This window comes from Natrix helvetica (assembly GCF_964273705.1).
Source record: "Natrix helvetica genome assembly, chromosome: 3".
NCBI classification, from domain to species: domain Eukaryota; kingdom Metazoa; phylum Chordata; class Lepidosauria; order Squamata; family Natricidae; genus Natrix; species Natrix helvetica.
The window spans coordinates 149,791,039-149,816,473 of NC_138549.1; the positions used below are offsets into that span (position 1 = coordinate 149,791,039).

Consider the following 25,435-nt stretch of genomic DNA (forward strand, 5'->3'; position numbering starts at 1 on the left):
GATTATAGGACGCACCTTTTTTTTTCTCAAAAAAGAGGCTGAAAATCTGGATGCGTCTTATACATCGAATACAGCATTTTTTACCTCCCAAAGCCCTCTCTCCCTTCACAAAAATGGCTGTGCATACCCTTATGGAGGCTTTCAGAGAGCTCCTGGGGGCTGGGGAGGGCAGAAATATGCAAAAAGGGCCATTTTTTGCCCCCCAGCCCCCAGCAGCCCCCTATAAGCTTCCATAAGGCTATGCATGCAATTTGTTTGACAAAAAAATGGGCCTTTTTTTGCTCATTTTTGTCCCCCAGGAGCACTCTGCAAGCCCCCCTAAGGCTATTCATGCCTTTTTTGAAAAAAAAAACCCGGGGCTGTTTTCGGGAGGTTTGCAGCGTACAAAAACTTTTTTTCCCCTTTTGGAAAGCTCTTTAACTGATTGGTGAGAATTACATTGATCAAGTGCTGTGACAGCAGAAACAAAGTCTTAGGTGCTGCAGATTGTCAGCGATTTCCTTCTCCAGCACATGGATAAATACACCATACATCTACCTACCTACTCTCTCTCTCTCCCTCCCTCCCTATCTACTGTATTTCTCTTTCTTTCTCTCTCTCTCTCTCTCTCTCTCTCTCTCTCCCTTTATCTACCTACATACCTACCTACCTAACTACTCTCTCTCTCCCTACCTACTTACTATATTTCTCTCTCTTTCTCTCCCTCTCTATCCCTCTACCTACCTACCTACTTTTTAAAAAAATTGCCTCTTCAAAACCTTGGTGCGTCTTATACTCCGAAAAATATGGGTATTTCATTTCATTAATAGCATTTTTTCCCGTGAAGCATATCAGAATCAATTAGGAACATGGGAGGGGGAAATGGAGGCAGGGGGACTGAGCCAAGGGGGGAGGATCACACTCAGCTGAATTACTCCTCACCCCCAACAAATGATACAGTGATTCAAATATACTGATATGGGGGGGGATTAACTCTAGCATGATGAGGGTAGTCAATGGTGATAGATTGAGAAAAGACTCACTCTTAATTCTACTGTTTTTCATTGCATTGATTCCTCCATCAACGATACTGACAAGTCACACATTACTGGCATTAAAAAAATAATTTCAGTCAATTACAAAAGGCAGATTTATTTGCAACACTTTTCATAGGACAATATCTTTAACATCATCAAACAACAATATCTGCCTATCCCAAGTTCTTGGGAAGGATCCGATAGGTGGATAAAAATGCCAAATCCACTCTAAACATCTGGCTGACTTTGCATTGGCCATAGTAATAATAATATCCCACTTTTACTTAGACCAGCTTTTAGGAATTACAACTCCCTATGGAATTGATTGGGCTGGACAGATCTAGTCTTAAATCATCCATGAGGGGCTGCAGTGGCTCACTTGATTAAGATGCTGAGTCAAAATACAATTGAGAGGTTGATAGCTTGGCATTTCGAAATCCAAGAGCATGAACTGCATAAGAAAATGAGCTCCTGTTAATTTGTCTCAATACCTGCCAACCTAGCAGTTCAAGAACATGCAAATGCAAGTAGATAAATAGGTACCAGTTTGGTGGGAAAATAACAGGGACACATGAAAGGAGTCTTTTCAGGCGTCCCCTGGACAATGGTGATTTCACCAGCTAATCTTTTCAACCCAAAAGTGTCTTGGTAAGTGCTTCCGACACGAATGTAGTAGTAGTACTCCACAGACTAAGGGTGGATTTAAGACTCCCTCACCCTCACTTTTCAACTTAGCCAGCTTAACCACATTGGCTCAGAAAATTAATAAGAAGATGAAATAAGGGGAATCAGGACTTTTGGTACTATCTGTGATAAAATCAATATACAGGAGTGACTTTTCTCAGGTCAAGGAATGCTGTGAGATCTCTACACCTTTATCCCTGGCTATACTCACACGACTTTTCCAGGACACTTGGGTCCCCAGCTGCACTTGTGATACTCAGCTTTCACATAGCTCTCCACGCCATCCTGTAGAGTGCACGTGACATTCCTCTGCACCACATATGCACAATAGATCCTGCATGAGAAACAAAGTCAGATTTTGGTTAAACATCTGACAACCAGATTTGATCTCCCAGCCCCTCTCAAACCTCCAGGCCAGACTTTGCAGTTGTCCAATTGGGCAAACAGCTAAAGGGTTCTCCTTTTGGTTTTTCATTAGCAGGGAATAATTAAATAGCTGAGACCACCAAGCAGAAAGTTTCAGACAAAGACGATCCGATTTGGAGGACCTCAACTATGAAAGTACAAAGACTAGTTAGTTACTGTAAGTGCTGTCAGGGTGACCCAGTAAAAAGTTAAAGTTCAAATTATACACTCCAATATTCAGTTACTTTTTAGATGACTGCCATTTTTTTCATAACAAAATCTATGTAGGAAAAAAAGTACTCAGAGTTGTTCAGAAGTTGAAACCAAATAAGTAGTTAACACTTTGAGGTATGGGATTCATGCGTAAAGCTGAATCAGTAACACAACTATTACGAGGATAATTTCAGTTGGAGCTTTTTCAGCAATGACAGCCTAACAGATGTCAGTATGTAAAAGGTACTTCTCTTCTAAAGCTGCATTTTAGCAACTCCACCAGAGGTGGCATTCAGCAGGTTCTGACCAGTTCTGGAGAACCAGTTGCAGAAATTTTGAGTAGTTCGGAGAACCAGTAAATACCCCCTCTGACTGCCCGCCCCCCATCTATTCTCTGCCTCCTGAGTCCCAGCTAATCGGAGGGAACGGGGATTTTGCAGTAACCTTCCCTTGGAGTTGGGACAGAATGGAGATTTTACAGCATCCTTCCCCTGCCACACCCCACCAAGCCACGCCCACCAAGCCATGGCCACAGAATCGGTAGTAAAAAATTTGAATCCCACCACTGAACTCCATTCTGTAAGCTACTTGGTGACTAGGTTGTATATCCCACCCCTTTCCCCAACAATGTTGCACCCACAGCAGAAAAACCTCTACACACCTATTCTAGAAAGACACAAATTGATGGATAATTTTTAAAATTAATTTACGTATAGTTCTTCTATAACTTAAGACATCTGTCACTTTGCAACACAAGATCAACAAATGCAACAATAATAAATAATGAAAACGGACTGATGCCTATACACATTAATTCCCAGGAGTAACAACTACAACTGAAAGACTCTTTGGACCAATCCTGCTTTTACAATCTCTTTCTGATTGTCATCACATATGCACACACAGTCATTTATTACAGCCCTATTCAAATAACTATAATGTGAACAATGTGAGCAAGAGTGAGGTAGGGTTTATTTGCAAGCACTGCGTCTTCTGCATATTTTAACTTGCTACGAAGTTCAGAATAGTTACTCACTGTGAATCAAAGGCTGCCAGACTTAGATTAATAATAATAATAATAATAAATTTGGATTTATTAGCCGCTCCCTTTCCAAGTAGGACTCGGGGCGGCGTACAATGGAGCATATAACATAAAATACATAACAACACCAAACGTACATACATACACAACACATATACATATACACGGAGGAGGAAACAAATTACATCAATAGACAGTTAAAAATCTACTTTAAAATACCCCAATTGTAAAAACCCAATAAAATTAATATTTAAGAACAATTTAAAAAACAGTTTGGAGGAATGGGAAAATTACGATTGCGATTGAGCCAGGCCGGATAATTGAAAGAGGTGGGTCTTCAGCTGTACACGGAAGGAGCGGAGATCGGAAGTAATCCTGATGTCACGGGGGAGGTCATTCCATAGGGCTGGGCCCATCACAGAGAAGGCTCTGCTCCTGGGTGTCGCCCCCCGACACTGTTTGGCGGACGGCACCCGGAGAAGTCCCTCTCTGTGTGAGCGAATTGGTCGTAGGGATGTGTGGGGCAGGATGCGATCCTGCATATAACTAGGCCCTGTGCCATGGAGCGCTTTAAAGATCATAATCAAAACCTTGAAACGCACTCGGTAGACCACAGGCAGCCAGTGCAGCTCGCGCAGGAGAGGTGTTACAGGGGAGTATCTGGTCCTCCCCATAATCACCCGCGCGGCCGCGTTCTGGACCAACTGTAGTCTCCGAGTGCATCTCAAGGGAAGCCCCATGTAGAGAGCATTGCAGTAATCCAGGCGAGACGTCACTAGCGCATGGGTGACTGTGCGTAGGGCATCCCGGTCCAATAAGGGGCGCAATTGGCGCATCAGGCGAACCTGATGGAACGCCCCCCTTGCCACGGCTGTTACATGGTTATCCATGGACAGCCGGGTATCCAGGAGGACGCCCAAATTGCGCACCTGTTCCATGGGGGCTAGTTGGACGCCCCCGATGGCCAGAGATGGAAGCACCTGGTTGAACCGGGAGGCCGGTAGCCACAGCCACTCCGTCTTGGAAGGGTTGAGTTTTAGTCGGTTGCCATCCATCCAGACCCGTACGGCCTCCAGGCACCGGGACATCATTTCGACGGCCTCATTGGGGTGGTTCGGAGTGGAAATGTATAGCTGAGTATCATCAGCATACAGATGATATCCCACTCCAAAACCACGGATGATCTCGCCCAGCGGTTTCATATATGTGTTGAACAGGAGGGGCGAGAGCACCGATCCCTGTGGCACTCCACATGTGAGTGGCCTCCGGGTCGAACTCTGCTCCCCTGTCAACACACGTTGCGTCCGACCAGAGAGGTAGGAGCCAAACCACCGTAAAACGGTGCCTCTGACTCCCAGCCCCTCTAGCCGGTGCAACAGGATACCATGGTCGATGGTATCGAACGCCGCCGAGAGATCTAATAGGACCAGGATAGAGGAACAACCCCTATCTCTGGCCCTCCAGAGATCATCGACCAATGCGACCAAGGCCGTCTCCGTGCTGTGCCCGGGTCGGAAGCCGGACTGGCGCGGGTCTAGATAATCATTTTCCTCCAGGTGACGTGGGAACTGCTGTGCTACCACACTCTCTACAACCTTCGCTAAAAAAGGAAGGTTGGAGACTGGACGATAATTGACTAGGTCCGTTGGGTCCAGGGAAGGCTTCTTGAGCAGGGGCCTCACCACCGCCTCTTTCAAGGCGGCCGGTAGAGACCCCTCACCCAACGAGGCGTTCACCAGGCCCAGGAGCCAGTCGCGCGTAACCTCCCAGGATGCCAGTACAAGCCAGGAGGGACACGGGTCCAATAAACATGTGGTGGGTCGCAGACGTCCACGCAACCTGTCCAAATCCTCGATGGCAACCGAGTCAAACTCCTCCCAAAGCGGTCCCTCAAGACTCGCAACGGGCGTCTCTACTGGACCACTGAAAGGGGTCCATCCCATCCGGATTTGAGCGACTTTGTCCTGTAGATAATTCCCAAACTCCTCTGCTCTGCCCTGTAGAGGGGCTTCCCGTGGTCTCTCAAACAAGAGGGAACGGGTCACCCGAAACAGGGCGGCAGGGCGGTTATCTGCAGACGCAATAAGAGCGGCGCAATGTTGACGTTTGGCCGCTCTTAGTGCCACAAGGTACGTCTTCAAATAGGCTCGTGCCTGTGCTCGGTCAAATTCGGAACGGGAGGATCTCCAACGACTCTCTAGGCGTCTCTTGTGGCGTTTCATCACCCTTAGCTCCTCGGTAAACCAAGGTGCCAGGGTGGTTCTTCGCCGCAGGAGAGGCCGCAAAGGCGCCACCCGGTCTAGGGCCCCGGTAGCCGCACTATTCCATGCGACTACCAGGTCCTCTACTCGGGGGCGGGTCAGGTCCACAGGAGGTGGCCCAAGTTCCGTCTGGAACCTATCCGGTTCCATCAGGCGCTTGGGGCGGAACCATCTAATACCTTCCAGATTAACATAGCTATTAGCCTTAATGTATCTTAAAGATGGCAGTCTTAGTCTGACTTTATCTGAGTTTAGAAGCTAGGCAAGATCTGATCTGGTTAATACTCAGAGGAAAAAACTCCAGGGAATACTGTGACCATAGAACAGGGGTCTCCAATCTTGGCAACTTTAAGCCTGGAGAACTTCAACTCCCAGAAGCTGGCTGGGGAATTCTGGGAGTTGAAGTCCTCCAGGCTTAAAGTTGTCAAGGCTGGTGACCCCTGCCATAGAATGTGAAAAGTTGAACAACATTCCTGAAAAAGGCAAACCATTTCTATACTATTACTAAGAAGTAGCACGGATGTATCTATGAAATTACGTAGTTTCTTGTGAAGTCAAGAGTTGAGATTGATGGAAAAAATCTGCAGTGTACATATCTATTTTTATCTTTGATGTATTTAAGGTGACTGTAAGGAATAAAATGCAAAACTTTTTTGGGAATGGAAGGGCACTTTCTTTCCACTGTGTGTGTGTGTCCTGCAGCCTTTTTGACTCCTGGAAACTGACTGGGAAAGTTGCTGCAGGTTTTTTTTTACAAGTTTTTTCAGAAATGGTTTGCCATTATTCCTTCCTAGGACTGAGAGACAGTAGTTCGCCCAAGGTCAGCCAGCTGGCTTCATGTCTACAGTGGGACAAGAACTCAGCCTTCTGATTTCACCACTACACCAGAGGTGGGTTGCTCCTGGTTCAGTCCAGTTTGGGGTGAACTGTAGTGGCGGCTGCGGGAGTCTCTGCCCACCCGCCCATATGCTTCTGTGCATGTCCACCTCTGCACTACACCAAAGTGGTTTCCCCAAAGGAAGTAAGGAGGTGGGTTGCTACCGGAATTGGTAGTCGTGATTGTGACTGGATCGCCGGTAGGGATGGCAGGCTAGCCATGCCCCTGAACCGGTTCCCCAGTTGCCCATGTGTGTGCGTGAAGCGAACCGCAAAACATGTGCAAAGCGAACCAGCAGTAACGCCAGCAGCAACCTACCCCTGAAGCAAATGCATCCCCTTTGTTATCCCTTTCTTCTGAATCTCCCCATTTTATCCACTACATATAAATCAAAGGCTATTGAAACTTTTGTTGTTGTTGTTGTTGTTGTTGTTATTGTTGTTGTTCAGTCGTTAAGTCATGTCCGACTCTTTGCAACCCCATGAACAAGCTAGGCTCTCTTGTCCTCCATTGTCTCCAGGAGTTTGCTCAAATTCTGAAACTTACACTAAAATTTACATTATCCCTATTGTGTGTTAGCTTTGAAATACCATCCCCACTCTCTTCTTTACTGGCATTCTAAATCTTTTCTTTTCTTTTAATAAATGAACGTTAACATTCTTCTGAGTTAGGCTTTCCTTATATTCCTCAGGTCATATCTAGCACATGCCAGGATATCATCTGCTGTGCATGCCCTTGTCTCAGCCAAGGTTGTGGCATTTTACAATACAATACAATAGCAGAGTTGGAAGGGACCTTGGAGGTCTTCTAGTCCAACCCCCTGCCTAGGCAGAAAACCCTATACCGTTTCAGACAGATGGCTATCCAGCATCTTCTTAAAGACTTCCAGTGTTGGGGCATTCACAACTTCTGGAGGCAAGCTGTTCCACTGATTAATTGTTCTAACTGTCAGGAAGTTTCTCCTCAGTTCTAAGTTGCTTCTCTCTTTGATTAGTTTCCACCCATTGCTTCTTGTTCTACACTCAGGTGCCTTGGAAAATAGTTTGACTCCCTCTTCTTCGTGGCAACCCCTGAGATATTGGAACACTGCTATCATGTCTCCCCTAGTCCTTCTTTCTCTTAAGCTAAACATACCCAGTTCCTGCAACCGTTCTTCATATGTCCGTTCTTCCTGTCCATCAAGTGCAAAGGTATAAACTAACTGTCAGGTTCCAAATAATGCATCCATCACAAATTGAACTCCGAGGCATTCCGTTCCCTCAAAGTATAAATTTATCTAGCTACACCATCTTGGCACTAACTGGTGAAAAAGCCAGTATGATTTTATTTCCTTGAAATTTGAGTAAAAGCTAGTCCTGTTTTTTGCCCATACCAGTTGTTTTTCTGGCATTAAAATCTGCAAGACATATTTGGATATTGAAAACCATCTCTTTGAGACAATTTCAGTTTCAGAATTTCTGGTATAGTAACTGATTTTGTTTTCTTTCTATGTTGAGTTCATGGAACAAAAATAGAGTAAATAGTTTATATCAGTTGTATGGTTAATCAGTATTTTAAAACATTTCTGATGTTGCAGGGATGTTCAGATTGTTGACATCTGCTGAATGGTAATATATTCAGTTAATATTGCATAATTTGGACCAGGCATATAAGAAGCATATGAAACCCGTCAAATATTATTATCACTAAGAGTTTTTGGATGATTCCAAGCCTACAATTTATTTTTAACAGACAAGTGAGCAGTTTTATGAAGACATATATTGGTAAGTTGCAAGAAAAACAGAATTAAAAATTGGAATCTCCCTTTTTTTTTAAAAAAGCAGTGGGTTAGGAATTTAAAATGTCTATTTGTTGCTCTTAAGATGCACTTCTGCAATTCAACAACAAATCCCACATTGAGTGATTTGGATTCTTCAGAGAAAGTTTAGTAAGGGCTAGAAATCAATCTCAGTACAATAGTGGACTAGATATTGACACATGTGTTCTGGGCCTTTTCCAAGATTATTCCTTTCTGGTTTAAAATTTATAAACTTATAGTGCTGGCAAAAGAAATAAGACTTAAATATGTTGATCTATATTCAAAAATGTGGGAGCTATTATTGCACTGAGTGCTCTGGATTTATTATACGTGGATTATAGCTAATTAGACTGCTTTACCATGATGAAAAGATCTTCCATACTTGACATTAAGATCTTGGAATTTATAATATGTTTATACAGTATTTTGAAGTTATAAAGTTGTGTTCCTCAAGCACAATTTCTTTTAGAGGGAAAGGAAGACCAATTCCCCTCTCCATTATTAATCAGTTGTTTAAAAAAACTGATTTTTTTCAATGGATATTATTTATTTACCTACCTATCTTCCTACCTATTATACTTTAATAATATCACAGAGCCGTGGTGTGTAATGGTTAGAATGCAGTACTTACTGTACTGCAGGCTAACTCACTGCTCACACCAGGAGTTTGATTCTGAGCGGCTCAAGGTTGACTCAAGCTTCCATCCTTCCAGTAAAATGAGGACTCAGATTGTTGGGGGCAATATGCTGACTTGGTAAACCGCTTAGAGAGGGCTGTAAAGCACTAAGAAGCAGTATATAAGTCTAAATGCTATCATGTTTATTTTGATTCTGTTATCTTTGAGCTTTCCTTCTTCTTTTTTGGCACTGCATGTTAAAAGCACTGTTTTTTTTTCTTTTTAACAAACTGCAAAGATGAGTGGAATTGAGAATAACTTACAATATCCTTATTATTTCCCATCAGTTGCTACCTCAAATCATATTGCCTCCGATCCTATAAATACACACAGAGCAATCACAGTATGGATAGTCTTAATATCTATGAATTTATTTAACTCCATTCTAAAGCTATTTGTTGGCTGTTACCAGGGCCGGATTTAGATGAAAAGAGGCCATAGGCTATTCCACTTATGGGGCCCTTTCACCTCCCATTTTTAAGTTTGTAAATTACATGAGAGATAATAAAATACATCATTACTGTGATATATATCAATATATTAAATGAAACATGTTGTAGTTGGTACTAACCTTTATAAAAAATGTGGCACGGATAATAAATAAAAATAAAAGGCCCCTCTTGATCTTGTGTCCCTAGGCTGAAGCCTAGTTAGCCTATAGGAAAATCCGGCCCTGGCTGTTACCATATTTTAAAATAATTATTTTCAACATTCAACCAGGCATCAAGTTCTTCCACGGTTTATTCTGAATTTCTCATAGAGATGGGCTGAAGATGAGAAGAAACAAAGTGGAAAACACAGTAGGCATTGCTCCATTCCTCCCGCTTGTTGCTCCTTTCTAGCAACCGTTGTCATTCCAGATCTAATTTCATTATTGATTTGTGTAAAGTATTTACAGTATTGACTGCTTTCAGTCTAGTTCCTAATAAAAGCCGGCATAGCATTCATCTTTTCATAGTTGCCATACTCCCATATTTTAACTGATTCTCCACTCCCATCTGTGATATTTTTTATGATGAATTTTTTTATCATTTCCTTTTGCTCCCATTTATACTGAACTGCACTTGCCTCCCCCCCACACACATACATCTCTTTTGCTTTTTCCCACCCTGAATGATTTATTCTATCTCAAAATTTGGATATCTCATTGCTCAACTCTATCTTCTGATCATTTATAAATAAATTGAAAAGCAACTATTCCAGTTCCTTGGAGGACTAAGCAAAGGCCCACCCTACATCTGGAAGTGTTTATAGCTGGAATTGTTCATGAGAAACCAATAGCAGCCTTGAGAGGACTGTATACCTAGAAGATAAAACAGCCCTTTCCCCCTTTATTTGAAGGTTTCTGGAAATGGTCAAGAAGGGGCACCAAATCACAGAAGAAGAAATCCTGGTGTTGCAGTTGATTATGGTCGACTTGCTGTTTGGGGTCAGTGTGAATATTTGGTCTGTAGTAGCCTCCGCAACCATAAGAGAGTGAGAGTAGGTTACCATTAAATCTTTTAATTGATAAAGAATGCCTGTCTTTAAGGAAAGCTGTAGGGATCCTTAAAGTTGCATAGCCCTAGAACTGATGGATCCAGATCAGGAATCTTGGACTGAAGATATAAAATATACAGAATATGTGGCGGAAAAGGGAAGGTAAATCAGATTAAGGGCAATGGGGACCATAAATGTCCACTACAAAACCACAATGATTTTTTTTAAAAAGGATGAAATGTGCATTTGAAAAGAAGGAGGGAGAAGGGAGGAGGGAGGAGGAGGGGGGAGTCGCAGCAGCAGAAGAATCAGAAGATAGGTGACTGAAAAAGCACGTTTCTCCATCAGACAACTCAGTGCTAAGGTCTGGCATCCCAGAACACCCCTCCCAAAGTCTGATTACAACAGCCAAGCCAAGCCTAATTCTGCCTTTCTAGACAAAATGCAAATGGCTAGGCATACAACACAATGAATAATGTCTTGCCGGTGAACTGAAGAAAGGAATACCAAGCACTTCCTGGAGAAAGTGAATGAGGGCCCAGCATTCCCAAAACAGTGACTTTTAGCGCGATCACGTGTTGCCAGAATCACTGGTAAGGAGTATGCCTGGATTACTGGGAGACTTGCTTAAAGTTGTTGTGAAAGGCAACAATATGTTCTTTTATGCAACAAGAAATAAAGGAAGATGTTACAGATACTCTATCTGAGGTCAGTTAAATGGCAATATAAATAATATAGTTATCAAAGCTGATACATATCACATCTGAAACGGAGACTTTGAACAATGAACTTTGAGAATTTGGCAGATAACGTCCTCTCCAAAATCCACTGCAGCACTAGCTGGAATTCTGAAATATGGCTGCATTAATTTGCAAGTGGAATGCCATCTGTTTGCAATTTGATAATAATGAAAATCATTTAATACAAAAAAAAACAAAGTGCACTTAAACACCCCAAACTTTTTGAACATCTCTCTGACATTACAAAGTGCATAAACCTTTGACACGAAGCACTCAGGCGCATGTTATAGTATCATCATCAAAAGCTGAATTCCCTGAATTGAAAACAAAATACATCACAATGAAAAATCAATTATGGGACTTGAAGGCTACTTGTTGAGTTCTTTGGGTCATAACAGGCTCAAAGTTGAAGATTTAAGAGGATCAGCTTGCTTCCCGCAGTTGTGGGTGCTCCATCTCTGGAGGTTTTTAAGAAGAGATTGGACAACCATTTGTCCAGAATGGTACAGAGCAGGAGTCCCCAACCCCCACTTCAGGGCCTTTAGAAGTGGCGGGAAACCATGCACATGCATCCCCACACATGCAAACAGTGGGTGAGCATGTGCGCCTGTGCTCCATTTGCACCAGTGGTGGACATGCCTGCTACCAGTGCAAATGGAGCTGCTCACACACTTGCGTGTCGCTCGTGCAGAACCATCTCCTCCCCCACCACTGGTCCGCAAAGCCAAAAAGGTTGGAGAAATCTGGTAGAGGGTCTCCTGCTTTAGCAGATTATGGACTAGAAGACCTCCAAGGTCCCTTTCAAATCCATTATTCTGTATTCTTTAAGACTTAAACTTGGCTCCATCTCTGAAAGAAGTAATAATTTCCTTGAATTAGACTTAACCACTGGTGATTTTATGGACATCTCTGTGGGGTTTTCGTGGTGATCATACAGAAATAGTACAATATGTTATTTATGAGATGATTTTCCAATTTTCTAATGCAATCACTACTATGAAACTACTATATGATACTATCACTATTATATGAATCAGGGGTGGGTTTCTTTTACAGCTGGTTTGTTCAGGGATGCACTTCGGGCGTGCGCTTGATGCGCGCTACTCACCCATGCACATTAGGTAAAAAATTGCTTCTGTGCTCGATAGAACCGGTTCAGATGCGTGGGTGGCCGAGTTATTACCTATTCGGCTGAACCAGTAGGAACCCACCTCTGATATGAATATGAGAATAGGTACACAGTAGGTACACTGGCGATGGTGACTTAAAGACAGGAATGTATGTAACAAGAGAGGAAGAGATTCAACAAAAAGCTGCTATGTATTCTCATTTCCAATAGAAGAATTTCTGTTCAGAGTTTTGAGGTTTTCCATGTACTTTTCGATGATATTCTGTTCTATTTCATTGTTTTCTATTTCTCCCCTCATTTTTTATCCAATGGACACTCATTGGGTTTTTTTGCCCAAGATCTTACTCCCTCGGAATTTCTAAAACATTTGGGGTAGGTTGTTCTGATTCTTCTGAGATTCTTCATACATCCCTTCGTTTCTCAGAGGTTCTATTCAACTCAAATCAGTCCTCACCACCTGAGTTTGCCATTAGAAAGAGAAAGAGACAGAATACTGGAGAATTAATGGGATGGGAGCATCTCTACTATACCTGCAGGATCGCATCCTACCTCATACATCCCTGCGACCAATTCGCTCCCACAGGGAAGGACTCCTCCGGGTGCCGTCCACTAAGCAATGTCAACGGGCGGCGCCCAGGAGTAGAGCCTTCTCTGTGATGGGCCCAACCTCTGGAATGACCCCCCCCGATATCAGAACCACTACTGACCTCCACTCCTTCCGACAGAAACTCAAGACCCACCTGTTCCAATTAGCTGGCCTGGCCCATTTATAGTCCCATGTTATACCTCCTGGCAAACATTTTATTCTGGGATAGTTTTTTAGGGGTAGTTTTTAATGCATTTTAAATTTTTAAATTTGAACTTTAACTATTATTGTACAGTAAATTATATGTTACCTCCTCCAGCCACATCTATATCTATATCTATATTTATATTTATGTATATTTATTGTGTTTTTAATATGACTGTACACCGCCCCGAGTCCCTTCTGGGAGAGGGCGCGGTCTATAAATTTAATAAAAGTTAAAAGTTAAGTCTAGGCAGGTGATGAGACAGGACAGGCAGTCCCCAAGCCACTGCCCTTGAGCATCCTAGCTAGTCCCTCTTTTGGACAGCCCCATAACTACTAGTTCTGTGATCCAGTAAGGTGGACACATACTAGGCCCGGTGAATCATACAATGTCATCTCACAGGACCAGGAAGTCTGTCTACACGTATTCCTGCAGATCCTGCCTTCTGGAATGATTTCCCCCAGAGATCTGTATCAATGGTGGGTTTCCATTTTTTAAAGTACCGGTTGGCTCGTGCGCACGATGCTTCTGCGCATGTACAGAAGTGTCCAGGAGGGTGGGCGAAGCCTCCCGCTGCCACCTGATCTGGGCCAAACAGATTGTTATTTCAGTTATTTCAATTCTGGGAGGTTAATGGTTGATATTTTGCTCTTCTGGTCAGTACTTTAGTATATTGTAAACAAAAGGTTAAGCCACCCATGGTTGCATAGGAAGTCTCAAATTTAACAAACAAATAAATAAATGTGGTATGTGATTAATAATAGACTTTTTTGTTTAGTTTTTTATTCCAGGCAGCACCCAAGTCAGTCAGGCAGTCAGTCAGGCAGTCAGTCAGTCAGTCAGTCAGTCAGTCAGTCAGTCAGTCAGTCAGTCAGTCAGGCAGTCAGTCAGTCAGGCAGGCAGGCAGGCAGACCTGCTGCCCTTGAACATGGCAAGGTGAAATTGCCAATCCAGATGGATCCTGGGGAAGAGAGATTGTTTTGTATTTTATTCAGGCAAAGAATTTATTCAGCTGGCTGATTTGGGCTTCCATGGAATGGCTTACACTATTCAGGCAAAACAGAGGTTTTATTCTGAAGAGTTCCCTTTGCTGCATTAACTTTGAATGAATGGGAAACATTCCAAATTGTAAGATGAGTTCCCATCTGCAGTCGGAGATGTACAGTTGCCTATTTCAGTGTATCCATGCATAATACATATCGGATATTTCCCTGAATCAGCCTGATGGATTGCCCGCCTTAACACAACCCACTTAGTCTGGCTACTGAATTAATCAAATTTCTGGTTTTGCAGAATCCGCTGACCTATAAACAAACAAAACGGGTTGAGTTTACACAGCGCGCTAAGCCGCAAAACAACAGAGTAAACGTAAAACTAACCAAGCTTCACTCATTATGCAAATGGAGCCGCTCAGCCTTTAACAGACCTGGTGAAGCATGTTCTTCAAATACAGCCAGCTTCCCTTTAGTTCTGCCATGCGGTAGGTCTCCGGGATGCTTAATTTCCACCCTCTGGATGTTGGGAGCCTAAAATTCCCTCCAGATTATCAGTCAGTTATTCTATTCATCCATCCAAACAATCAGCCCAAGCAATGAAATCTCTTTCTGTGTTTACACATTCTCCCAGGAGAAAGAATAGCAGATTCTCACACTGTAGACATGGAGCCCGGCCCTTTCTTTTTGTGTGTTAATCCAAGCACTTTCAGCCCAAACAGCAGCTATGAAGAGAGGAGACGGAAGAGAGAGGAGAGAGAATGAATGGACCTGTGTCCTACATGCCTGTACCTAAATAGATCCTTTCCCTTTTTGGTGTGAGTTAAGCAGCCGCATTACTTTGAATGGATGTAGTAAAACATGCTGCAGAACTCACTTTCTGTCTATCAAGGAGAAAGAAGATACGTAGCAATGTTCAGTGCAGGTAGTTCTCGGTTTATGACCGGCTGCTCATCAATGGCTCAAAGTTACAACGGACTCCCCAAAGGTACTTATGATTCAGTTCTGAAGTTATGACATCAGCCCTCCCCCTGGTCATGTGACCACATTTGGGGAATTCGGCTGCCAGCCTGCACTTATATTCATTTGCAATGTCCTGCAGTCACGTGATCATGATTTAAGGTGTTTTTGCCAGAAACCGGCATTTATTTCTGCCCCATAGCCAACAAAGAACAAATAAATACATATGGTATGTGATTAATAGACTTTTTTGTTTAGTTTTTTTATTCCAGGCAGCACTCACTGTCTGCAGCATTCACACTGCTACTGCGTTCACTTTATGACCATAGCATTTGTGGAATGGCCAGTGCAAAAAAAGGTAATAAAAATCAGGTCTGGTTATGTAATCATTTGCTTTACAACCGTCCCAACTTATGACTTTAATTGCCAGGCTCAATTATAGTCATAAGTTGAGGACCACCTATAAGCAAGAATGACGATTGGGTCAGTGGTTACTTTCATGCATTTTGTGTGTGTGTTCACTATCCTCAGACTTTATATTTTTCCTCCAGTAACATGCCTATTTATGTTAATATTAATTCTAAAGGCCAAATAATATCATAAAAGGTCAGCAGATGACTTAGAAAACTGCAAATGTTAATTTCAGTTGCATCTATAAAAAAACATATGTTTCTCATCCTGTTTTTCATAGTAGCTAACCAGATGCCACTATAAAACTTGTGCAGAATATGGAACAGTTATAACCAGCCTCTGCTGTTCCTTTCATTTATTGCCTTTAGGGACAAGAAACCCTCAAATCTTGTCTTTTATCTGTGATGAAATTCCCAAATATTGTGCTGGAGGCTATCTGGAGGGTAGCAAGTTGGGGAAAAGCAAACCTTTGGGAGTTGTTCTGATATGTTTCTAAAGTCTTCTATGTCAAGGCCAGAGAATTCCCCTGACAATGAAGGGGACAGCCAAAGGATGAATGGTTGAATCACCAGCTCTTTTAAAGAATGGCTTTTATTTAAGAAATAATATTTTAAAACTCTCCTACAAGAAGTTTGGCTATGAAAAGCACATACAATGCCCTTTTCATGGACTGAAAAAACACCCCATGTGTAACTCATCAGTAGCATTTGGCATGCCCTAAAAAAAGAAAAGAAACCTGATTAAACAAAATGATTAGGCAAATGTTTGCAAGAAGCTTGATAGATTTCATGTAGGTGCAAACCAGGTTGGGTTGAAATACTTAGGCTGGAATACATGCATGACAACACAGTCTTGCGTAATACACAATAATTATTAATCCTTCAGATCAGGGGTGGGTTCCGACAGCCACTACTGCCGGTTTGCTCGTGGTTGCGCAATGCACGCACATGTGCAACTCAATAAAGTTTGTTCTGCACATGCGCAGGAGCCAAAAACAAGATGGTGCCACCACCGCCAGGAGAACCTGTTCGGGGGCATGACAGGCCTGGGCCGCTGCCAGGTCCAGCAACCCAGGCTGCCAAACCACTACCAGTTCAGCCGAACCGGTCCAAACCAGTAGGAATCCACCACTGCTTCAGATCCTGAAGAAGAGGCTTGTGAGGCTCTGCATTTGATTCCTTCTTAAAAGCTTTCAAGCTGTTCCATTAATTCACTTCAACCACCACTTCTCTAGCCCAGGCCTGAGAATCTTTGGATGAAAGCAAATGCTTAAAATATCAGAGGTTTTAACCTTATTTGTGTCAGGAGCAGAGCAGGCTGCAACATGACTGCAGGCCTCTCCTGTGGCACCTGCCAAGTTCCATACCCCACCTGACTCCACCTGGTTTGATTTCATTCAATCTGTGTCACTCTTGCCCACGAAGAACCAGTTGTTCTCTCTCACTCCAGCCTCTGAAGAACATAACATGAATGGGGATTCCAAGCTACTTCCAGCTCCAGAGGGAAAATAGATTATAAATCTAATAAAAAGCAGTGGGTCACCATCCCAGTAATATTCTTAAAATTCCAAATGAGCCCACCAGTTGACACATGTTGCCTGTCTTTTCTTTCTCTGCTTTAGTCTGTTTTTTTGGAAAAGCCCCATAACTCAGCAGGAGGACGCAGCCTTCAATTTTCATCCAGTGGATCTCTCAAGAGCATAGGAAACACACATTCCAGATGCTCTTACCAGCATCTGCATAGGATATGCTATTTTGTCTTTCATTAAAAAATTTTGCTTTCCATTCCTCATGCACTCTGAGTTGGGCTAAGAAACAGTTCCCTGCGACTCCTTCCTCCATAATGAAGTGTACTGTCATACTTGGAAAAGTCTGTAGAGATTTTCAGTCATCCAGGTCATGGTTGTCCTAAAGGTGCTTTTTCAGGAGGCAACTGAAATTTCTTTTGTTGTTGTTGTTCTGAAAGACATTTTGCTTCTCATCCAAGAAGCTTCATCAGCTCTGACAGGATAATGGAAGGAGTTATATTCCTTACAGACAGCTGGTCATTGGCATCCTTTTAGAGGGTCTTTGAAGCACTTGGAGGTTTATCTGTGTAGTGATCCTGGTTCCTGTAGTCTGCAGTCTTTTCCCCCTCTGGAAATCCATTCCTACTCCCACACCATTCAAAAGGTGTTCATCCCAAATTGTACAGCTAAAAGTCTGTAGAGGTTCTCAGTCATCCAGGACTTGGTTGTCCCAAAGGTGCTTTTTCAGGAGGCAATTGGATTTTCTTGATTTTTCTTTGAAGACATGTTGCTTCTCATCCAAGAAGCTTCTTCAGCTCTGACTGGATGATGGGGAATGGATGGATTTATATTCCTTGCAGACAGTTGGTCATTTGCATCCTTTTAGAGGGTCCTTGAAGCACTTGACCCTGTGTCCTCGGGGTCACCTGAAGTAGTGTTCCTGGTTCCTGTAGTCTGCAGTCTTTTCCCCTTCTGGAAATCCATTCCTACTCCCACACCATTCAAAAGGTGTTCATCCCAAATTGTATAGCTAAAAGTCTGTAGAGGTTCTTTCTTGTTTTTTTCTTTTGAAGACATTTCACTTCTCATTCAAGAGGCTTCTTCAGCTCTGACTGGATGGTGGGGAATGGAAAGATTTATATTCCTTGCAGACATCTGGACATTTGCATCCTTTTAGAGGGCCCATTACCCACTATCCTCTCAGAGCTGAAGAAGCTTCTTGGGTGAGAAGTGAAACGTTTTCAAAAGAAAAAAATAAGGAAGTCCAGTTGCCTCCTGAAACAGCATCTTTGGGACTGTCATACTGGTAGCAAGAGTTATGTATTAAATTCAGAAGACACTTGGCTTATGACAGGGGTGCCAAAGTTTTGGCTCACATGTTCCAAGTTTCCCTAACATCCTTTTTATAGATCAACCAACATGGAGAGAGCTGATAATACAGCAGTCCTCAAGTTACGATGATAATTGAGCCCAAGATTTTTGGTGTTAAGTGAGTTTCCCCCCATTTTATGACTTTTGTTGTAAAACGTTATTATGTGAATCAGGTTTCCCCATTGAATTTGCTTGTCAGAAGGTCGCAAAAGGGGATAGTACGATCGCAGGACACTGCAACCGTCATAAATGTGAGTCAGTTGTCAAGCATCCGAATGTACATCACGTGACCATGGGGATGCTACAACCGTCATAAGTGTGAAAAATGATCATGTCACTTTTTTCACTATCATAACTTTGAATGGTCAGTAAACGAATTGTTATAAGTCGAGGACTACCTTTATTTTGTTTGTTTTGCATTTGGGGCTGCGTTTGACCCCTGAAAACTTCTGAACTTCTCTCCCCAAATAGGCCTTAATTATGCCCACTTTTGATATATGACTCTTGGCATGTGATGTAAAAACTGGCCTTCGAACCAACAGAAGATGCATTTGTGGTTGGTTTATGAGGATGAAATGGAGGGGGGGGGCAGATGGTTCACACAATTTAATGCATGGTGAAACCTTTCTTCATTAAGAAAGCTCATATTTGGAAGCAAATCAACCTGATTTGAACTTTCTAGCCCAATAGACAGGTTGGAATACAGTCCAATAATGTTCTTTGGCAGTACATTCCATGAATTAATTATGGGTCGTGTGACACTGTTTCTTTTGTCCGTCCTGAATCTCCTGCCATTGGGTGACCCCTAGTTCTCGGTATTATGGAAAGGGAGAGAATCTGCTCTATCTACTTGCTCCACACCATTCTTTAATTTTCGGTTTTATTGTGTGTCCTCTTAGGAGAATCAAAGTTTCCCAGCCTCTCTCTCTCAGGAGTACCATTTCTGGGTGGAATTCTTGACCCCAAATCTACTTCAGCCAGTTTGTGATTATTTTGCAGGAACACAAGAATGTGTCCCACTTTATTTATTCTTCATACTGGTGGTAGATTGCTATTTAAAATTAACTGGCTTTGTATGCCAAACAAATAAAGGGAGGAGAGAGAGGGGAAGGAAGAGGAGGGGGCGGAGGAGTAAGGGGGAGGAAGAGGAAGGAGGAGGAGGAGAAGAAAGAAAAGAAGACACATGATACTAGGTTCTTGGAACACAAATCAATGCAAAATGCCCAATCTAAAAATTATGGATTTTGTTGGATGAATAGACCATAATAATAATGTAACTATAACAATGTAGAACAAATAATGCTGCTACATTAAAATTTAAAAAAATAAAACCTGCTGAATCAAGATTTAGGGATGTTTGGAATCTTTCATCTCACTGTAATCCTGCACAATCAAAGGACTCTGTTGGAATTCACTAACCATAGAAATGGAATCATCAATAAAGATTCACATATAAAAGTTGTCTTCATGCAATTTTTGGACAATGTCCCCTTGTCTTTCAACCTCCATTACCTGCACAATCACCGACCTCTTTCAAACAATTTCTAAGTAGCACTTCAGAGGGATAGAGGGGAGGCTGTGAAAAAGTGGCTCAATCTCATTCCAAAGATGGTACATAAAATGCAAAGGGAGTAAACGCACCTGATGTAAACAACTATTTTCAATTCACAGTTGAATGCACCTGTCAGCGGCTCTTCAAACTTTGCTCCCCCTCCCATCTCTCTTCTTCCATCTACCCACTCCCTTGTGCTTTCACTGAAATCTGGGCAAGTCTTTTGCTTCCCTTTTTGAAAAAAAAGAAGACTATAAATAATGACATGCTTCACATTTGAGAAAAAGAATGGATTTTTGGAACAGACGAAAAGTGCAAGCCTACGCAAAACTCTACTCAGCAGTAATAAGTCTCACTGCGTTCAAGGGGTTGACTCCTAGTAAATAAGATGATGTAGAAATGTAACCTAAATTCCAAATAAATATCCAGTGGTATCAACTGCACAGAAATAAGGATTAATAGAGCCAGCGTGGTGCAGTGGTTAAGGTGTCAGGCTAAAAAGTGAATGACCTTCAACCAGTCACTGTCTCTTAGCCCTAGAAAGATGGCAAATCACATCTAAGTGCAGGGATTGGTCCAGGCAATGACCAGTGTTCAAAACAGATGCAAAGGTGATGACGAATGACACTCATCGTTCATCAATAAGCTATCTATTAGACTCTAATTCTGAGCACGTTATTTATTTATTAAATATATATGTTGCCCATCTCACTATCAAAATCAACTCTGGGCAGCATATATAAATTAAATAAATAAAACTTCTCAGAATTGCAATATAATAGGACTAATACCGTGGCAAGATCCTGAGTAGTTGCAGGAACGTAGCCTGTGCTTTTTACTCATGTCTCCAGTCTTGGTTGAAGTTTCCCTGCAGCATCCTTAGAAACAGGGAAGAGAAATATGGGGGACATATAAACCCGCTAGTCTGAGATAGGGCCAGAAGCTAGGGCTGCCGACTGGCTCCCAAATATCTCTCAGTTCCTGTCAGTGGGGTGCAATACTTAAAGCAGGGGAATGGTTCCCAAGAATTACTCACCTAGCTCCTGCCAGTGGGTTCAATACTTAAAGAGTAGAACTAGGCAGAGTAGAACTAGGCAGGCTAGCTAACTTAGGCCCAATTGGTCTCTTTCACACACACCCCTATTTCAGAAGGTTATTTTGGTGCACAAGAACAGGAGAGATAAAAGAGAGCAAGTTAGTCACGGTGGCACAGTGGTTAGAGTGCAGTACTGTCAGCTGCCTGCAATTTGGCAGTTCAAATCTCACCAGGCTCAAAGTTGACTCAGATGGGTAAAATGAGGACCCAAATTGTTGGGGGCAATATGCTTATTTAGAGAGGGCTGCAAAGCAATGTAAAGCAGTAGATGAGCCTAAATGCTATTGCAAGTCTCCCTAATTCCACTCCCATGCACCCACTAGCAGGACCTGGCTGAGTGATTCTTGGGAGCCAGTCTGAAACCCCAGCTATATCATCAAACAAACTGGTTCATGCCTTCTCCATATTTCTCTGTATAACTTATCTTCCCTATTTCTGGAGTACTACACAAACTTTCTCCAGCTGTTGCAAGAAAGAAGGGATCTAACACTGAAATAAGGCATGCGGGAGGCCACCGGTGCCTGAGCTGCTTGTCACAATTCCCTTTTTTACTTTGCAATTTCCATAAGCTCTTTTGTTTCAGAAGGCAGCCAGCTACACACTGTCCCGGGAGTAGAAGTCCACAAGTCTTAAAGCTGCCAAGTTTGCAGACTCCTGATCTAGAATGATGCTTAATTTGGGAGATTTCCATCTTTGCCATGTATTGTTCCTTCTGTAGCCAGCCTTGATTACCCCCCCCCCCCCCAAGCAGTATCTCGGCCTGTGCTCTCTATATGGCCATCCACCAGTGGCAGATTAAAGCTCACTGGTACCCCAAGCATTGACAAATCTTGGTGCCCCCATCCTCTGTAGATACTGTACAGATCTTCATTGGTGTTTTTCTTTCTTTCTCAACTTTGTGGTGCCCCCTTTGGGCCTGGTGCCCTAAGCACGTGCTTAGTCTGCTTAATGGTTAATACACCACTGCCATCCATCATCTATCTATCTACCTGGCCTGGAAGTCCCATCCCCCCCCTTGTCCGCGTGCCAAAGCAGGTGATCTCCGTCGCCAGCTGAAAGCGCCGCGGTTCCTCCCCCTTCGGGCACGCCCTCGCCTCTCCGCCTTTTTGCAGCCAGCGAACGAGGAGGCGCGTTCAGCTCGAGGAATTCAGGGGGAAAATTCCTTACAGCCCTGAAAATTCCTTATAGCCCCCTGTACCCGGGGGTGGGAGCGGGCCGGCCGGGGAAGGAATCACCCGCACCTCCCTCCTTCCCTCCCGAGTCCCGACTCAGCATCCCGATCTGTTCCGAGTGTTTCGGAGGGGAAAGTATGGATTGGATCTCTGGTGTGCAAGCCCCAAACCCTGCAGAGCGAGCGAGAATCCCCCTCCCCCCTCAGTGCTGCATCTTCTGGGTTGTCTTGCCTTAAATCCGTCCAGAAATAGCTGCCTTCGCTTTACTGACTACCCTTCGGAGCAACCGAAAATCAAACGAAACGCAGGCTTCTCCATAAACCCACCCGTCCTTCCAGCCCTTTCGCCCAGCATTCTAGTTCGCGAAAATCCATAGGAATTCTGCAGATCTACGATCTTCTTGAAAGGAGGGAAGGGGGAGCTGTATGAGGGCGGGCAGCGGCGGAGAGAAGTAAGTCCCAGAAGAAACTCAGCGCAAAGGGAGTAGAAAACACCGATTTCTCTTTCCACACCTATTTCTCTTACTTTTAATGTGGAAAAATCACTCCCCAATTCGTATACCTCAGCAGTATGACAGGGACCCGGGTCAGGGTGGGGAAAATCCTCTGGGACAAATTGAAATTGAATGAAACTGACTACTAAACGACCTAGAAGCAAAGAAGGAGAAAATGGGTAAGAAACACCAAAACTGCCTTTATGGGAAGGTGTAACCCAATACCTGATTCCCGAGGGATTTGCAAAAGACACGGGAAGAACGCGCGAACAAAACGAAGATGCCTTACTTATGTCTCGCCAGGGGCTTCTCCGGAGTGAGTTGAGGGCTAGATCCCGAGGTGTAGAGGTTGTATCGGTTGCCGTAGGAGATAGGCAGAGAGTGGCGGTAATACGTCCCTTTGGCCTCGCTCAGGCAAACCAGCGTCCCAGCCCAGAGCAAAGAGACCGAGGCGCCAAAGGCAACTGCTCTGGAGAAGCCCTTCGCCCGAGTCATGATCGCGCGGTCAACTTTCTCCCAAAGGTCCGCTGAAAGGAGCCCGCTCTCGGCTTTCCAGTCTGGAGGGGCAGAAGGTCTCTCCGGAGAGAAGATGGGCTGCGATTTGCTCTTCTCAAAGCCCTTGACGATATAAGGAGGGGAGGGGGGATTCTTTGCCTCTAAAGAGAGACCCAGGCCAGGGGATCTCTGCCCAGGGAAGGGAGGGAAGCGCGCTCTCCGCTGGAGCTGATGGTTCCAGTTCAACGCTCTTTTGTACCTTTCCTTACTATTCACTTTTCTCCAGGCTGCTCGGGACCCTAGTACGGCAGTGAAGAGGGGCGGGACGGGCGGCCCCCCTCCTCTCCCTCTCTCCCTCTCTGAATTAGCATAATACTCCTTCCATCCTTTCCTACAGCCGATTGGCCTTTGAAATGCTGGCCTAGCCAATCCGGGCAAAATCCCCCGCAGCGCCGCATCAGACGCTATCTTTAAAACCGAAGGAGAAAGTAAGAAAAAGGGGAAGAGAGGGAAGGAAAGAGGAAGGAAAATGGGTTGGGTGATGGTTGGGTTGACCGGGAGGGAAGAGAAAGAGGAAAACAGAACCAAGGGATGAGAGAACCAGAATGAGGAAAAGGGCCGAGGAGAGAGAAGAGGTGAACCGCAGTGTGCAAGATTCAAGAATGCCACCTTCCAGGAATGTTGGTGGGAGGTGACCGATTCTCATCTTCATAAACCACTGGGTATCCCTGCACATCAAGCAGTTTACAGACACATGGAGTCGTGGTAGCTGCAGTCCACAAGAATGCACATAATTGCATATTTCACTTTTGGATAATCGCAATTTAGGGTTTTTTTTAAAAAGAGAAAAGTAGCAGAAGCTCCAAGGCAAGGAAACAGTATGAAGTTTATGGTCCGTCAACTGCTGCAAGGGGGTATAGTATAGAGCAGTGATGGCGAACCTTTTTTGGCTCGCGTGCCATAAGTGGGGGGAGTGCAGGGGGGTGGTGTGCGGACGTGCTGCACCCATAATGCAATGCGCGACCCCCCCCAGTGTGCATGTGCGCACTATAGGCGCTCCCCCCATTTTTACATGCTTTTTTCACCCTCTCCAGGCTCCAGAGGCTTTATAGGAGCCTGGGGAGGGTGAAAATAGCCCCCCCGCCCCCCCGGACGCCTTCCAGAGGCGTCAGGGAAGCCTCCGGACGGTCCCTGAAGCCTTCGGAGCGCTCAAAACGACCCTCCAAGCAAACCAGAAGTCACTTCCGGTTTGCTCGGAGGGTCATTTTAAGCATTCCGAAGGGTTCACTAATTATGTGCATTATGTTCACCATTTACTAAGGCTGCATTAGTATTACTATTAGTCTTCTCATTGTTCCTATCACCCATCTCCTCCCACTTATGACTGCAAGACTGTAACTTTGTTGCTTGTAGCCCTACGATTTAAATTGATATTGATTTCTTCCTGATTGCTTATTTGTACCCTATGACTTGTTAAGGGTTGTCTTTTTATGTACGCTGAGAGCATATGCACCAAAGACAAATTCCAAGTGTGACCAATCACACTTGGCCAATAAAGAATTCTATTCTATTCTATTCTATTCTATTCTATTCTATTCTATTCTGTTCTATTCTATTCTATTCTATTCTATTCTATTCTATATACGGCAGCTGAAGATTTAAGATCTTACTCTCAGCCCCTCTTCCCATTTGTAAATCATTGTGATATTTAAGGAATGACAGTGAAGTATTTAGTATATCCAAAGGTGACTTACAAAGGGAACAAGTGAACTCAAACAACTCCTGTCTAACGCAATACAGCAGGTTTCCAAGTCAAAAAGTATCATTTTTCAAGCAGGCCAGATCCCAAAAGCCTTTATTTTGAAACACACCTGCTTAGTCCCTCTTGCAGATGACAACGGTTGATTTAAAAACAGCAAGATTGTTTTCAGGGCAATTGAACAATTGAAGGAGGAGCTGATGTTGCAATGACAAGGTGTGTGATCTTTTGCTGCTGGATGGTCCTTTTGGACCTAAACCGTTCTGAAGAGACGGTTACAGGGAACAGTACATCCTGCTGATTTCAGGGACATCACAAATTCCCTGATTGATCCAGGAGAATCTCTTTGCCGGCGACAGAAGTGCAGCCATTGAAGCTGCTGAAGTTGGGACAGCTTTGGAATGGGAGGAAAATGGAAAGAGAAAGTGTGTCCATCTGGTGAGGAAATCTTATTATTATAAAAGAGACTACCCCCCCCCCCCAAAAAAAATTAAAGCTAAATTAAATTTGAAAAC

At 43.6% G+C, this 25,435-nt stretch overlaps 1 protein-coding gene across 1 annotated transcript in view; it reads right to left on the bottom strand.

The window, feature by feature from the left end:
• The window catches only part of EMILIN3 (elastin microfibril interfacer 3), a gene marked incomplete at its 5' end in the record, with an annotated part of 44,070 nt that extends 20,909 nt beyond the window's left edge, over positions 1–23,161 (bottom strand). The window contains 2 exons of the mRNA XM_081949179.1: positions 1,912–2,034; positions 22,956–23,161. Of these exons, the coding sequence (XP_081805305.1) occupies positions 1,912–2,034; positions 22,956–23,161 (329 nt within the window). The remainder of the gene's footprint in view (positions 1–1,911; positions 2,035–22,955) is intronic.
• Positions 23,162–25,435: the final 2,274 nt, after the last annotated feature.